The 17541-nt window shown below is 43.2% G+C and overlaps 1 protein-coding gene across 2 annotated transcripts in view; it reads left to right on the top strand.

The window, feature by feature from the left end:
- Positions 1–17541, top strand: part of LOC106909087 (epidermal growth factor receptor substrate 15-like 1) — a 161602-nt gene that overhangs the window by 128423 nt on the left and 15638 nt on the right. The window contains exons 23-24 of one of the 2 annotated variants that reach the window (XM_088005198.1): positions 13839–13932; positions 15294–15455. In XM_088005198.1, coding sequence (XP_087861324.1) covers positions 13839–13932; positions 15294–15455 — 256 coding nt within the window. Of the gene's footprint in view, positions 1–13838; positions 13933–15293; positions 16372–17541 lie in introns of those variants that run through there. The other variant, XM_088005197.1, reaches the window with a different exon arrangement.

Raw genomic sequence — 17541 nt, 5'->3', positions numbered from 1 at the left:
CAAGTAGAGAAGCAGTAATCAACATCCACCAGCTAAGTTTGTCATGATTTGTGGTTGTGGTGGTGGTGAGGAAGGACACAGGTAGGCCCAGGTAGACATGATGAAAAATTATGATTTAATAATAAATCCAAGAAACAGTCCAACAAAGCAGCACGAGGGAAAAGACAGAACTGACTTCTGACATGAGACACGACAAGGACCCGACAAGAGACAAAGACAACAGGTGGGTTTAAATACACAAGGAGGGTAAACAGGGAACGAGAAACACCTGGGAACAATCAGGACAGGACGGCACAGAGACTCACAGGGGAACAGAACTAAATAAGCACAGAAAAACTTCAAACTAAATACACAGAAAACAGATCACCACAAAGTTAACAAGTTACGTTTTAGACAACTAATTGTTGTCAAATGCAAATCCGGTGTTTAATCTATTTATTTATTAAAAACTTCTTAAGCCATAAGCCAGAGTATGTGGTTGGAAATCATTCAGAATGCTCATTAAGTGAAAAGATACACTCGTGCCTAAAACTATACATTAAATGATGCAATTTGAATAACAATAGGCTATATTAATTCCTGCCAAACAAATATTTGATCAGAATAATTTTGCTCAACTCTAGTGATTATACTACTTGAATTAAGAAATAATTGTATTGAACTTTATAACAACCAGTCATGTTAACTAGACATTTGTCTGCCAATATATCATTCTGACAGTGTACAGCAAGGGACATTTTTGGAATTTAAATAAATGCTGAATTAAGATCACATTACATTTTTGGTTTATTCGTTTTTGTTCCTTTTCTGAAGTGACCACAGTGGATTGAGTCATCACCCACTATGAGAATGTCCAGAAGAGATTCACCAAGTTTGAATTCATGAAAAGGCTTTCACCATGATTAACATTGACCACAACTACCGTGTTTCCCCGATAGTAAGACACCCCCGATTGTAAGACGTATCGGGGGTTTCATGGGGGTCGGCTAATATAAGCCGTACCCCGAAAGTAAGACATATGTCTTACTTTTCGGGGAAACACCTCTCATCTAGCTGCGCGCCGCCTCCTGCCCACGTCCGCACCGTCCCCCTCTCCATACGTCGCCGCGTCTGCCACCTCCCTCTGATCTTAATGAGCACCGCCTCCTGCCCACTTCCGCGTTTTATGGTTAAAACAAAAAATTTGAACATTTTTTTCCAATATAAGACATACCCCGAAAGTAAGACATAGTGGGGCTTTTGGGGATAAAAAGAAAGTAAGACACTGTCTTACTTTCGGGGAAACATGGTATTACAACCCCTGGCAAAAAGTATGGAATCACCAGTGTTGGATGAGCAGTCATTCAGACATTTCATGCTGTAAAACAAACTCGGATCAAAAACATGACACAATATTAAGGTCATTCCAAAGTGCAACTTGTTGGCTTTCAGGAACACTCAAAGAAATGAAGAGAAAACATTGTGGAAGTCAGTGAATGATACTTTTATTGACCAAACACAGGGAAATAAATATGGAATCACTCAATTCTGAGGAAAAAAGTATGGAATCATGAAAAACACATAAACAAAAGACCATTCAAAATACATCACTAGTATTTAGTTGCACCATCTTTGGCTTTTATAACAGCTTTTAGTCTCTGAGGCATGGACTTGATGAGGGACAAACAGTATTTGGTGCCTACTCTCTTTGATAGCAGTTGCCAGATCAGCTTTGCAGGTTGGAGCCTTCTTGTGGAACATTTTTTTCAATCTCCACCACAGGTTTTCTATTGGGTTGAGATCTGGACTATTTGCAGGCCATGACATCGACTGAATGTGTCTTTCTTCAAGGAATGCCTTCACTGTTTTTGCCCTATGGCACGATGCATTGTCATCTTGGAAAATCATTTCATCATCTCCAAACATCTGTTCAATTGAAGGGATGAGAAAACTGTCCAAAATGTCAATGTAAACTTGTGCATTGATAGAAGAATTAACCACAGTCATCTCCCCAGTGCCTTTGCCTGACATGCAGCCCCATATCATCAAGGACTGTGGAAATTTGGTTGTTTTCTTCAGGCAGGCCTCTTCATAAATCTCACTGGAACGGCACCAAACAAAAGTTCCAGCATCATCACCTTGTCCAATGCAGATTCTTGACTCATCACTGAAGACAACTTTCATCCAGTCATCCACAGTCCATGATTGCCTCTCCTTAGCCCATCGGAATCTTGTTCTTTTATGGTTAGGTGTCAATGCTGGTTTTCATTTAGCTTTCCTGTATTGAAATCCCACCTCCTTTAGGCGATTTCTTACGGTTCGGTCACATACATTGACTCCAGCTTCCTCCCATTTATGCTTCATCTGTTTAGTTGTACTTTTTTGGTTTTCAAGACAAATGACCTTTAGTTGTTTGTCTTGACGCTTTAATGTCTTTCTTGGTCTACCAGTACGCTTGGCTTTAACAACCATTCCATGCTGTTTGTGTTTGGACCATATCTTGGATACAGCTGACTGTGAACAGCCCACATCTTTAGCAACCATGCGTGACGGGTTACCTTCTTCAAGAAGTTTCACAATCCTCTCTTTTGTTTCAAGGGACATTTCTCTTGTTGGAGTCATGGTTCTCGCCACTCCACTTCGTCCAGCAGCCCTCCAAGGTGTCATGACTGCAGGTGTTTTGAACTGCACACTAACGGGCACATCTAATCTGGGGCAGGTGTCCATTTAGGGAAAGGAAATAGACTGGGTGTGTCCTTTTTTCTACCTCCAATTTGAGTGATTCCATACTTTTTTCCTCAGAATTGAGTGATTCCATATTTATTTCCCTGTGTTTGGTCAATAAAAGTATCATTCACTGACTTCCACAATGTTTTCTCTTCATTTCTTTGAGTGTTCCTGAAAGCCAACAAGTTGCACTTTGGAATGACCTTAATATTGTATCATGTTTTTGATCCGAGTTTGTTTTACAGCATGAAATGTCTGAATGACTGCTCATCCAAGACTGGTGATTCCATACTTTTTGCCAGGGGTTGTACAAGAACAGCTGTAATTTCTGAGCATTCCTGGACACCTTTAAAGAGCTGCTGCCAGGAAATGAAGACAAGAAGAAGATCTCCTGTTTTCAGAGCTTTACAGGAAGACTATAACGAAGGAGATGACTGACACAATCAACGCAAAAAAATGTTAGTACTGTTGAAAAAAACTATTTTCTTAAGTTAAAGGATAAGAAATTCTGTTTTAGTTTTTCAATCAGTATTTCAAAGTAACAACATACTGACCAGAACTTAACCCCTTTGTTTGAAGAACAAGTTATCTTGTTCTTCAAACAAGATAACTTGTTTGATGTACAAAGGGTTTGTTCTACAGCTATGATGGTAGTTATAAGTAGTCCAGTGTGTTTCACTTCACTTGAGGTAAGACTTAATATCAGTGACTCTGTTAGCATAGCATTTGACACTGTAATAACATGAAATTACATCTTTATAATTGTTGCTACTAGTTTCACTTTACTTGAGGTAAGAGATAATATAATGACGCTGTAATGACACTTAATGACATCTTCATAACTGGTGCTACTTGTTCCACTTGATGTAAGAGGAATTATTAATGACTTATTAAATCATTTGACAGTGTAATAAAGTTTAATGGAATTTTTATTGTTGGTCCTTGTTCTGCTTTATTTCAGGTAGTGGAAACTATTAAGTACTGTTTTGTTAATGCTTTTGAGAGTTTAATAACACTTACATTATTATGACATATGATGACTCTTGGTTAATGTCAAATTGTCATAACAGACATTTTTGTCTAGGTCAGCAACCCGCGGCTCTTTAGCGCTGCCTTAGTGGCTCTCTGGAACTTTTTCAAAAATGTTTGAAAATGGAAAAAGATGGGGGTGGGAAATATATATTTTTGTTTTGATATGGTTTCTGTAGGAGGACGGATATGACAGTCATTCTTAATGTTTTCCAATGTTATAAAACTGTGTAGAATAAAAGTAAAATTTCAACATTTCCTTCAACAGAGATTTGCGTCATTGCCTGTGACACGTTTCTTTCAGCTGGGCGGGGTGCGAGGAAGGGGGCTGTTGTAAACAAACTGACGGGTGTGGTGGGCCATGGAGAGCTGAGGAAAGATTCAACAATTCTTGGACCGAATCATTTATATTCATTGCCAATGTGTAAGGATTACCTGAATGTTTGCTCTGTAGCGAGAAGTTGTCCAATAACAAAAAGAGTACCGTACTTTTCGGACTATAGAGCGCACTGTAAGTCGCTCCTACAAATAATAGTAAAAAAAAAAAAAAAAAAAAACTGGAAATGTGTATATATAAGCCATACTGGGCTATAAGCCGTGTGGTTCAAAGCGTGGGGGAAAAGTAGCGGCTTATAGTCCAAAAATACGTTAAGACCTTTCCAGAGAAGGCGCTACATTTGCTGCCTCGTCAGGATTAAAGTTGCATCTTACATGCTCGATGTTGAGAAGCTGTCCAGTGATGTTCGTATACAGAAGTCGCATTAAACGGTGTTAACCTTTCCTGATGAACCTCCAAGCTTCGTGGGAGAAACACAGGGGAGCTCCTACTCGCTCCTAGGCTGAAGTGGTTGGGGACTTCAGGGTTAACTCCCTTTGTGGTCCACAGTGTGTGGTGCGGCAAGCAAGAGACAGTCAAAGGTTCCTTCGGAAGCTGAACGTTTATTTATATATTGCGGTAACAAAATATACCACTAACTGCACGATCGCTCTCCTACCCCAGGAACTCTACTTACTCTACTAAAGCTCAATAACGGTCTCTATCCCGAACATGTGTGCCCCCTGCTGGTGTGGCGGTGCTAGTGCAACACTACCCCCACTCTGGATCGGAATAATTACAAAATGATTCCACTCCAGCCCCCATAACGAACAGTCCAGAATACACTGCCATTACCCCATGAGCACAGAACAAATATCTTGGTAGAGCTTAGTCACTACAACAATCAATGTAGGTGAAATAAAATCAAACACAAAAAAAAATTGGTTGAAAATTACATCCTCCAGTTCTTTTTTTTAAATACTAAAATAAAACAAGCAGAGGGAAACTTGACAGAACTCTATTTTTTTTAAACCTCTGCAGTTAAACTTCTCATATCAATGTCCATAACAACTCAGTCCACCCATTCCCCGAACCTGATAGGTGGTCTCCGGTGATGTCTTGGCCTCTGAGGACGTGAGCTCTCATGAGGCACTCCCTGAATCGTACCCCCACTACTGTGAACATTGGGCAAAACTGAAGCAGGGAAACCGATGGGTGGTGTAGAAGGGTCACCTCCACCTGATTCTGGCATGGGACAACTGGCACTTCTCTCTGCCTCAGAATCATTGAGAAGATTAAGCAAACCAACGTCAACATCTGCATTATCCATTTCGAGGTGTGGTGGAGGGACCTCCTGTGGAGACCATCTCTGAGCATGATCAATGACCCATGCATTGTCCAGTCGGTCGCGGCTTCGGTAGGGTTTCAGTTGGTCGTGATGAACCACCTTCACTTTGGTCTTTGGATCTTTCTGAATGCGATAGATGAGATCATCAAGTTGTCCTAGAATGAAGAAGGGGCCTTCGTACGATGGAAGAAATTTCTTCACTTTGTTTTTGATCTTTCGGGTCCCTTTTACCAGGTACCAAACAGCATCTCCTACACGGTACTGTATCCAGTAACAGTTCTTATCATACTGCCGCTTGGCTCGGGTGACAGAAGCACCAAGCACATTTCTGGCAATGTGGTGTGCCAGTTCGAGTTTCTCACGGAGTTGCTGGACATACAAAGGGGCAGTAATGTCGGTTTCATTGTCCGGAGGTAGGCCGACCACTAAGTCAACCGGCTCGCTCACCTCATGTCCAAACATCATATAGTTAGGTGTGAATTTGGTGGCACTGTGTTTAGTTGCTCTAAAAGCCATGAGGGCATAGGGGATCATAAGGTCCCAGTCCCAGTGGCACCTCTCGGTTGTTGTTGCCAAGATTGTCTGTAAGGTGGCGTTAAATCTTTCAACCTGCCCATCTGACTGTGGTCTAAAAGGAGCGGTGTGTGTTTTTTTTCAATCCCGTACAAGCTGCACATTTTCTGGAAGACTTCAGATTCAAAGTTTCTGCCTTGATCGCTGTGTAGCACTTGTGGGGCCCCGTACCGACAAACCCATTCTGAAGCCAGCACCTCAGCCACAGTAACTGCTTGGTCATTAGGCAGGGGAAATGCCTCCACCCATTTGGAGAAATAATCTTGTATGACAAGAATCTAGCGATTATGGCGTTCTGTTTCATTAAATGGTTCCATTATGTCCAGAGCCACCCGGTCCATTGGAGCGCCCACACAAACAGTCCCCATGGGGGCTCGTGGTGTCTTCAATGGCCTTGCTTTAGCTGCACAGTTTGTGCAGGTCTGGCACCATAAAGTGGCATCCTCTCGCATATGGTACCAGTAAAACCGTGTCTGGATGCGAGCTACGGTACGCTCCACTCCAAAATGTCCTCCCACTGCCCCTTCAAAGATGTGCCTGAAGATATCCGACTGGAGAGAACGTGGCAGTATGATCTGGGAATAAAACTGCTTGTCATCCAGACAGTAGAATCTTCGGGTGAGAACGCCCTCCTTAAGCTGAAGTCTTTTCCATTGGCTCCAATAGGCTTTTGTTGCTGGGCTGTGGGGGGACATGGTAGTCCACTCAGGGCGTTCACTACAAGTTTCCATCCATGTTTTGATTGGTGGAATGTCAGGATCTTCTTCCTGGGCTTTGCGAAGCTGGTCTGTTGTCCAACCAGAAAACAATGGGGTCTCACTAGTCTTTGTGGTGTAAATTTCAGTCTCTGTAGGGCTTTGGGGCTCAGCATCAACTACCCCCACTGGACACAGCATCCCCAGGTTGAAAAGGGGGTCCAACTCACACTGCACCTCCTTATGACAAAAGTCTTTGGAGGAGGTAGCAGGGTCTTGCAGATTGCAGGGACATGACTGGCGACAAGGATGTCTCGACATACTGTCAGCATTATTGTGCTGACAGCCTGGTCGTTGAATGATGTTGAAGTTGTACTCAGCCAGTTTTTCCAGCCACCTTGCCAGTTGTCCCTCCGGTTCTTTCAACTTGGTTAACCATCTGAGGCTACTGTGGTCAGTACGTACTGTGAAAGTACGCCCCAGTACCTCCTAAATTGAACCACAACTAGCAACTCTCGCCTGGTTGTACAATAGTTCTGCTCTGTCTTGGACAGCTTATGGCTCCCATAAGCTAGAACACGCCCTGCTCCCTGCTGCACTTGGGATAGAACAGCCCCAATACCCGTGTCACTAGCATCTGTATCCAAGATCATGTCGCCCTGGTCGAGTGGGTAACCCAGCACAGGTGCAGTGGTCAGTCTATTTTTAAGTGTGTCGAAGGCTCTCTGTTGTTCTATGCCCCACTGAAACCGGGCATACTTCAGTGTCAGGGAGTGCAAAGGTTCAGCTATTGTGGCAAAGTCTTTTAAAAATCTTCTGTAATAGGATGCAAGGCCAACAAACCTGCGCACTTCCTGGATGGAAGTTGGAGTCGGCCATTCCTGCACCTTACGGACTTTGTCTGGATCAGTGGCCACGCCTTGCTCTGACACAATGTGTCCCAGGTAAGCGACCTGGTGCCGGAAAAGGAAGCACTTGGTGGGCTTCAACTTCAAATTGGCTTGATGGAGTCTGTCCAGTGGTGGGCCGTCAGGGCCTGCAAGGCCTTCTCTGCTGGCCTAAAAATATCTGAATCACAGACTGATGTTAATTATATTTTGTCCATAAATATGTATTAAATAATTCCAAATGGTCTATCCGCTTCCTTTCATTGCTCACCCCCTGGCTGCGCTGCTTCCAGGCGTGTATTTTCATATTTAAGCATTGAACCAATCACATTTCAGCCACTATTTGTTACGTTAACACTGATATATATATATATATAAAAAAAAAAAAATTCCCCTCTCACCCTCTGTGGGTGGTCTCTTTCATCCTCTGAGCTCGGGTCCTCTACCAGAGGCCTGGGAGCTTGAGGGTTCTGCGCAGTATCTTGGCTGTGCCTAGAACTGCACATTTCTGGACTGAGATGTCTGATGTTGTTCCTGGGATCTGTTTGAGCCACTGCTCCAGTTTGGGGGTGACTGCCCCGAGGGCCCCGATGACCACAGGCACCACTGTGGTCTTCACCTTCCAGGCCTTCTCCAGTTCCTCTCTGAGGCCCTGGTATTTCTCCAGTTTCTCATGCTCCTTTTTCCTGATGTTGTGGTCACTTGGTATTGCTACATCCACCACAACGGCTTTCCTCTGTTCTTTATCCACCACCACAATGTCCGGTTGGTTCGCCATTACCATCTTGTCTGTCTGGATCTGGAAGTCCCACAGGATCTTAGCTCGGTCATTCTCCACCACCTTTGGGGGTGTTCCCCACTTTGATCTCGGGGCTTCCAGTCCATATTCTGCACAGATGTTCCTGTATACTATGCCCGCCACTTGGTTATGTCGTTCCATGTACGCTTTCCCTGCCAGCATCTTGCACCCTGCTGTTATGTGCTGGACTGTCTCAGAGGCCTCCTTGCACAACCTACACCTTGGGTCTTGTCTGGTGTGGTAGATCTGAGCCTCTATTGCTCTGGTGTTCAGGGCCTGTTCCTGGGCGGCCAGGATGAGGGCCTCTGTGCTGTCCTTGAGTCCAGCTTTCTCCAGCCATTGGTAGGATTTCCTGATATCAGCCACTTCAGTTATTTGTCGGTGGTACATCCCATGCAGGGGCTTGTCTTCCCATGATGGTTCCTCCAGCACCTTGTCCTCTGTTCCCCATTGCCTGAGACATTCGTTGAGCACATCGTCCGTTGAGGCTTTGTCCTTGATGTATTTATGGATCTTGGATGTCTCATCCTGGACAGTGGCTCTCACACTCACTAGTCCTCTGCCTCCTTCCTTACGGCTCGTGTACAGTCTCAGGGTGCTGGATTTGGGGTGGAACCCTCCATGCATGGTTAGTAGCTTCCGAGTCTTAACATCCGTAGCCTTCATCTCTTCCATTGGCCAGCTAATTATTCCGGCAGGGTATCTGATTACTGGCAAGGCATAGCTGTTTATTGCACGGATCTTGTTCTTGCCATTGAGCTGGCTTCTCAGGACTTGCCTTATTCGTTGGAGGTATTTGGCTGTATATATATATATATATATATATATATATATATACAGCCGTTGTGGTGGATGTAGCAATACCAAGTGACCACAACATCAGGAAAAAGGAGCATGAGAAACTGGAGAAATACCAGGGCCTCAGAGAGGAACTGGAGAAGGCCTGGAAGGTGAAGACCACAGTGGTGCCTGTGGTCATCGGGGCCCTCGGGGCAGTCACCCCCAAACTGGAGCAGTGGCTCAAACAGATCCCAGGAACAACATCAGACATCTTAGTCCAGAAATGTGCAGTTCTAGGCACAGCCAAGATACTGCGCAGAACCCTCAAGCTCCCAGGCCTCTGGTAGAGGACCCGAGCTCAGAGGATGAAAGAGACCACCCGCGGAGGGTGAGAAGGGAATTTTTTTTTTTTATATATATATATATATATATAAAAGCTATATTGCAGTCAACAGTGACACAGTGTGGCATTATCTAAAATTACACCAGTCTCAACAAGACCAAACAGGTCTCAGGTATTGTGTAGCCCAATATTGTTACAATCTCTTTGTGTATTTTGTTCCAGAACTGTGTAATTCTGGTACAAAGCCAGAAAATATATATGTGGTTAACATTAAACGCTCCACAATCTTTCCAACATGATTGAACTCTAGATTTGAATTTACTGGTAATTTTGGGTTTAACAAAAAATCTGATTATATTTTTCCAACAATGTTTTCTCTAAATTCTAGAAGAGGATGTTGTAATTTGGGTCTTCCAAATATTCAGCCAATCGTCTTCTGTTACTATAAGTCCCATTGTGTTAGTGCCTCTATTTTTTCTAACAAATATTATAGAATAAGGATACTGTTCTGTGTTTTTTACTCTTATATGTTTCAATCAGCATTTTGACCATCACATTTTCATTGAGGTCTATTTTATGTTTAATCTCTTTGCTATAATAGTCCCTTAATTGTAGGTAACTAAAATGATCGTGAGTTTTTAGAGCAAACTCTGGTTGTAGTTCCTGGAAAGCCTGTAAAATTATCATCTTTAAGGACTACACATAATGCTGTTAAACCTTTTTCTAGCCATTGATTAAATTGTGATATACTTTTTTTTGTCATAGTACCCCCAATAATTTAAAACTACTTTCACCCCTGTAATAGGCTAATAAGCATTTAAAGCAGGGATGTCCAAAGTCAGTCCTGAGGGCCGGCGTCCTTCATGTTTTAGTTCTCTCCCTGGTTTAATCCACCTGGATCAAATGATGGCTCGTTAGAAGACCTAAGAAGAACATTGACAAGCTGAAAAGGTTGTTACCACCAGGGAGAGAACTAAAACATGCAGGATGCCGGCCCTCGAGGACCGACTTTGGACATCTCTGATTTAAAGCCTGTTTTGCCTCCATTATAAGCCTTTTATAAGGCTTTTAATTGTTTGCAGCTGCAGACAGATTTGTTTTTGTTTTGTTTTTTTTTTGGTCCAATATGGGTCTTTTAACATTTTGGGTTGCCGACCCCTGGTCTAGGTTAATGTCAAGTTGTCATAAAGACATTTTTAATAATGTCAACTTTGTATTAAAAGTGTCATGATTTACTGAATGACGCTTTATGACAACAGTCATAAATATTCATGAAGACTTACTGATGTTCATGACAGGTGTTATGTCATGTCTATGATGGTGTCATGTCAGTCTTATTCACACCCCATCAAATAAAGTGTTACCAAACATTTTCTAATGTACCTTAACAATATTTTTTTAAGCTGATTATATTCCTTTAATTCTTCCAGATTCTTAGTGCGATGCTCAGGAGGAACAATGGGGATGGGGGTGTCTCTTCTGTCTGTTAGTTCCCAAAACCACACAACAATTAAACTCGCTGGAGTGACGGGGCGTTCTTGTGTAGTAATGGAGTAGACCTGTGTCACTGCCTACGTTTAACATTTAATGACTGCACCCAAAGTTCTTCATTTTTTGACTGGAAGACCAGTAGACACCCATTACTTCAATATATTGCAGTTTTAGATGAGATGGCACAAAAGTATGAATAAATTTTTCATGGTCAACTCTGGAGACCATATGTCTTATTTTAGAAATGTTTCTTAAATGAAAGCAACAAGTCTTAATGTGTGTCTCAAAGCCTAATGAGTCAAATGTGACAGCTAAATTTTTTTACCTTCGATTTACTAGGAAGAAGGACGTAATTGTCTGATATTTTGCTCCAAGTGACTGGGAGCAATAATCATAGTCTCTGTCTTAATGGTGTCTACAACCAGAAAGTTACTGGTGAGCCAGTCATTGTCCTTTCATGATGGCTCCACTGTTCGATGGTGTATATGATAGGCACAATTTCATGGAATGCAGAGCACTTAGATGATTGGAAAAAGGGGACTGTTCATTTGCCCTGGGAGCTGCCCTACACCCCAAAAAAACCTGAGATGTAACTTTGCTACAAACTCCTTGAGAGCCGCATTGGAGGAGGAGCTGAGTTTGCAGATTGGGAGGATTCGGTCATGTTCTATTAATGTAAAGTATCAGTTAATTCAGTTCAAAGTGTTTCATAAGTTTCACTATTCTAAAATAAAATTGCATGGAATGTTCCCCTCAATATCTTCAAAATGTAATAAATGTAAGTTCATTGATGGCTCCCCGTAACATCTGTTCTGTTCATGCCCCAAACTCTACCAATATTGGTGTGACAGTTGTCTGTCTTTTATTTTCATTTACTACTGGGGTGGGGGTACAATAACGTAGTTTTCCTGCTGAAACTGGTGACCAGACAGTAGTGTGCCAGATCAGTATGGGAATCTACATTGAATATGAGAGCTGGACGAGCAGAGGAAAAGAATTTGCCAGAACGAGGAACTTGGAAATGTATGAAGGACCAGGGAAACAAGAAGCATGACGAAGTTTAGATCACTGTGCAGGACAAAGCTGACTGTCAAAGGACAAAATCTGACATGTGAGACCAGGAAATATTGCGGTGTGGGACAATTTGACTGCATTGTGACCACAGATTCGGAGAGCAAGCAAGTGACTTCATACAATATGACTAGAATGTGCCATAACTTTCCCCAGCTGAGCTGAAGTTATCTTTGGCCCTAAAGAGGAACTGTAGCGTCCCGGTCGAAAAGATGTTCTCTTTAACTGATGGTTCACTTCTCTTTATTTAACAGCCTTTATGTGTGAACACACCGTAAGAGCTTGTTCCCTCATCAACCAAGCGCTAGTTAATTGATTGCCTGGACCCTAGTTGAACTATTTCTTAGTTATCTCCACTCAACTGTGACTCGTATGCTCGCTCTCTGCACTATCTCCAAAACAGCCAACAGACAGTTACCGCTAGAAGCCCGGGTACATCGCCTAGCAACCTTAACCCCTCCAAAACCCTCTTTAAATCAAAACATCAAACGACAAAACAAACAAAAAATCAATTACATACATACATCAACAAAGTTATTTACAGGAACGATCTAGAGTTATAGATCTAGAAACAATGCACAGCTTCAGTTATTACAACTGAAAACCAGCGATCAGGCCTGAAACCTGGGAGTAGTGATGGACTCTGACCTGAACCTTCAGAGCCACATTAAGACAGTCACAAAGTTGGCCTTCTATCATCTGAAGAACATTTCCAGGATTAGAGGACTGATGTCTCAGCGCGATCTAGAGAAACTCATCCATGCGTTTATCTTTAGTCACATTGATTATTGGAGCAGCGTCTTCACAGGTCTGTCCAACAAATCAATCAAACAGCTGCAGCTGATCCAGAACGCTGCTGCTCGCATTCTGACTAAAACCAGGAAGATAGAGCACATAACACCAGTTTTAAAGTCCCTACATTGGCTCCCTGTAGCTCAGAGAATAGACTTTAAAATACTGTTGTTAGTTTATAAATCGTTGAACGGCTTAGCACCACAATACATTAAAGATCTGTTGTTGTATCAACCTTCCAGACCCCTCAGGTTTTCTGGTTCTGGTCTGCTCTGCAACCCAGAACCAGAACCAGCGAGGAGAAGCAGCATTCAGCTTCTATGCACCACAAATTTGGAACAAACTTCCAAAAAACTGTAAAACGGCTGAAACACTGAGAGCCTTTAAATCTCAACTTAAAACCCACCTACTTAGAGTTGTATTTGAAACAATCAATTACGAATTTAACAGTGACACTTGACTAAATGTAATGTTTTGATTGTTGATTCTATGTTGCATGATTTTTGTTTTTTGTGGTTTTATGATATAAAGCACTTTGAAATGCCTTGGTGCTGAAATGTGCTATACCAATAAAACTTGATTGATTGGTTGATTGATTGATTGATTGATTGATTGATTGATTGATTGATTGATTGATTGAACCACTGATCTGATCAGACCCAAAATGCTGGTCCGTTGAGGAACTGAGCTCTGTTCCACCTGGGACAATTATGTTGTAACACCTAACACTAAAAAGGTGTTTTTTTAACAACTCTGTGGTGCCTGTTTACTCCATAGTCCACTTAACTACACTGCCATCAAAGTAATAAATACATTTTACCATGTAATTTTTAAAAACTAATGTAAATAAGAATGACTTCATGCTTGATTAGATATTTATGGGTAAAAAAATACAAACAATAATAAGCTTAATATGTTGTCTAACAGGCGTCCTGAATCCAGTGATCTTTTTCAGGATTAATATCGCTAAAAATATCTGTTGATTTCTACAATATTTTTCTGTTCTAGCCAGTGCTTGCAGATGACCCTTTCACCAGGAAAACAGACATGCCAGCTCTGCCACCTAAAAGAAGTATACCACCAAGGCCCAAACCACCCAGTGGTGAGTGGCTCATGACATGGTCAACTGCTATAAGCTTTTTCAAAAAAAAAAAGTCCCGTTTTTGCAAGTCCCTATTACCTCATAGAATTTCTTCAAACAAAAACATATGGCATAATTTTCAAAATGGAAGCAACTTTGGCTTTCATCATCTAAATGCAACACTTGTTTGTTAGCTTTACTCACTTCAACCTTTTCTCAGCCATGGGTTACCTTGCTTTGTATTAAAATTGAGGTAACACTTTATTTGAAGGGGGGTGAATAAGATTGTCATGACACTTTTAATACAAAGTTGACATTATTCAAAATGTCTTCGTTATGACAACTTGACATTAACCAAGAAATCATTACTGTTTAAACTTTACCGTTAATAACATAGTTACCTCATTTTTAAAGTGCTGATTACTGATTAGTAATACTTTTATAACAAATTTATATCAGTAATGATTTTTTAGTTAATGTCAATTTGTCATAATAAAGACGTTTTGAATAATGTCAACTTTGTATTAAAAGTGTCATAATTTACTGAATGACGCTTTATGACAACAGTCATAAATATTCATGAAGGCTTATTCATGTTCATGACAGGTGTTATGTCATGTTTATGACAGTGTCATGTCAGTCTTATTCACCCCCTTCAAATAAAGTGTTACCTAATTTGATTCTTAGGAAGAATTTACTTCAGTTATTAAGATTCCATCGAAATCAACCATTAAGTAAACTGTCAAGAACCCAAAGAGAGATATTTAACTGTAGAAAGCTTCAAGGTGTCAAAGAGAATCTTACACTCAAAACCTAAAAACAAAACCTGAAAGAGTATTCTGGCAAGGAGTCGGGTGAAGGACTGTCAAGAAATGGGCAGAGCTTGAAGACAGACTGACAATTTGCAACTCACATTTGTCCTTTGTCTCTCCTCATTATCAATGAAACAATGCCAGATCTTTTAAACAGAGACAGAAAGCACAACGTTAAACCACTCAGAACCCCCATGGGAACCCAGGACAGACCAATCTCTATTCAAGGAATGTAGACAGTTTTGTTTCATTGTTTATTTTATTTTGGAAACTTTTGAAAATGGTATTGAGCTAAAGTATATTTCCAAAACATTTGACAAAAATCCTTTTTTTATTTGCCTTGAAACATTTGTTTTGAATTATGATATATGAATAAGCTGAATCGAATCAGCTAAACATATTTGCGTTTTAGTCAGATGTTAAGAGAGTTTTAACTTGTTTACAGTACATTTTGTAACCTTATGTGGTTTTAGTTTATCTGTCATTATTTATGGGATATTGATTTGTTTTCCAAGAAAATGCATCTGTCTTGATAATCTATCTATTCATTTAACTGTCTTTTGTCTCCAGGTACAACAACACCAGTAAGCTTGATTGCCACACCAGATCCTTCCAAACCATGTGACCCTTTCCAGCCTTTTGGAGCTGATGTCATAGACCATTTCCAGGCTAAAAAAGGTCTAGGTGACCCGTTCAGTGGAAAAGATCCCTTCATCCCATCATCAGCATCAAGTAATGCTCCTAAAGAATCTACCTCCAGTTTTACAGATGTCAGTTCCGTAAGTTGAGACTTGGTGATACTGTTCAACTGTCAAAGCTTGCTGAGATATCCAACATGTATGTATTTGTTGATATCATGTAGAGAAGTCAAATCGGCAGAAAAAATATTTAATGAGACTATAAACCATAGGCTGAAAATATGATTCTCCTTGTCCATGTAACATAAAAAATTGCACATAAAGAGGGACACTAGGTGTTCCTGTCTTATATTTTTATTCTTTTAAGCACATGCTTTGACCTACAGACTATAAAGACATCTAAGTAGTAAAACTAAATGCAAGAAGAAAAGTGGACAATTTCTCCCAAGTGATTTGACAAAAATATACATTTCATCCACACATGCACATGGCTTGTTGCACATATGAAAAGCATCATCAGCATATGTTGTTCAGTATAGCAGCTCTGTCACTGCCCAAATACCATCACTGCAGCATTCACTAATGAAACTCTGTACTCCTTGCTCACTGATTCAAATGCAGTGAATCCGTCTCTCTTTATGTCATGATTTGATGATGATGGGAGTGGTGAGAGAGACGCCGGGGAGCCCAGGTTGTCATGATGATGAAATATTTAATGAAAAACCAGGAGGAACAACGGAAAATCACAGGTAGGACAGGAACAGGACACAGACGTGGGACGAGGGTGAAAACACGACGAGGATCCGACAAGGAACACTGACAACAGGTGGGACTAAATACACTGGGAGGGTAATCACAGGAACGACACACAGCTGGGATCAATCAAGACAGAGACTCAGGGGAAAACAGGACTAGACAGACAGAAACTACACAGAAAACACAGATCCTAACAGTACCCCCCCCCTCAAGGGCAGCTACCAGATGCCCAACAGAAAACAACAAAAAAACAACCCATCAGGGAGGGCGGAGGGGCGATGGAAGGAGGGCCAGAGTCCAGAAACCAAACCAAAAACAACCCAACAGGGTGGGCGGGGGGGCGACAAGGCTAGAGTCCAAAACTAAATCCTCACAGGAACAGAAAACAGTCCGGGGGCCGCCCACGGCACAGGAGGCGAAGCTTGGGCCGCGGTGGACGGCATCTTCGGCGCAGGAAGCGGACCCCCTTGGGCGGGTCCGGCGGTCTCTTCCGCCGGCGCAGGAAGCGGAACCCCTTGGGCGGGTCCGGCGGTCTCTTCCGCCGGCGCAGGAAGCGGAACCCCTTGGGCGGGTCCGGCGGTCTCTTCCGCCGGCGCAGGAAGCGGACCCTTGCAGGCTCTGGTGGGCCGGCTGGAAGGCCGGCTGCAGGCTCTGGTGGGCCGGCTGGAAGGCCGGCTGCAGGCTCTGGTGGGCCGGCTGGAAGGCCTGCTGCAGGCTCTGGTGGGCCGGCTGGAAGGCCGGCTGCAGGCTCTGGTGGCTCGGGAGGAGGGCTCGGAGACTCCAGGAGCTCGGGAGGAGGGACCAAATCAGCAAACTCGGCAGGCTCAGGGGGCGGAGTCTCGGGAGGGGCAGGCTCAGGGGGCGGAGTCTCGGGAGGGGCAGGCTCAGGAAACACTGGGGGCTCACACGGAGCAGACTCGGGAAACTCTGGAGCAGACTCGGGAAACACTGGGGGCTCACACGGAGCAGACTCGGGAAACACTGGAGCAGACTCGGGAAACACTGGAGCAGACTCGGGAAACTCTGGAGCAGACTCGGGAAACACTGGAGCAGACTCGGGAAACACTGGAGCAGACTCGGGAAACACTGGAGGCTCACACGGAGCAGACTCGGGAAACTCTGGAGCAGACTCGGGAAACACTGGAGCAGACTCGGGAAACACTGGGGGCTGAAGGAAACGCCGCCTCGGCGCGGGGACCGGAGGCAGCGGGGACAGACGCTGCCTCGGTGCGGGGACAGCTGCAGGCGGGGCCCAGGGGCCGGGACCTCCGGCGGCTCAGGGCTGCGGCGACGGCTTTGCCCAGGGGCCGGGACCTCCGGCGGCTCAGGGCGGCGGAAACGGCGTGACCCAGGGGCCGGGATCTCCGGCGGCTCAGGGCGGCGGAAACGGCGTGACCCAGGGGCCGGGATCTCCGGCTGCTCAG

The sequence above is a fragment of the Poecilia mexicana genome, unplaced genomic scaffold (assembly GCF_051168715.1).
Source record: "Poecilia mexicana isolate PSO_F unplaced genomic scaffold, ASM5116871v1 scaffold_4, whole genome shotgun sequence".
NCBI classification, from domain to species: domain Eukaryota; kingdom Metazoa; phylum Chordata; class Actinopteri; order Cyprinodontiformes; family Poeciliidae; genus Poecilia; species Poecilia mexicana.
The sequence above is the reverse complement of the archived record's forward strand: the minus strand, read 5'-3'. Positions and strand labels throughout refer to the sequence as shown.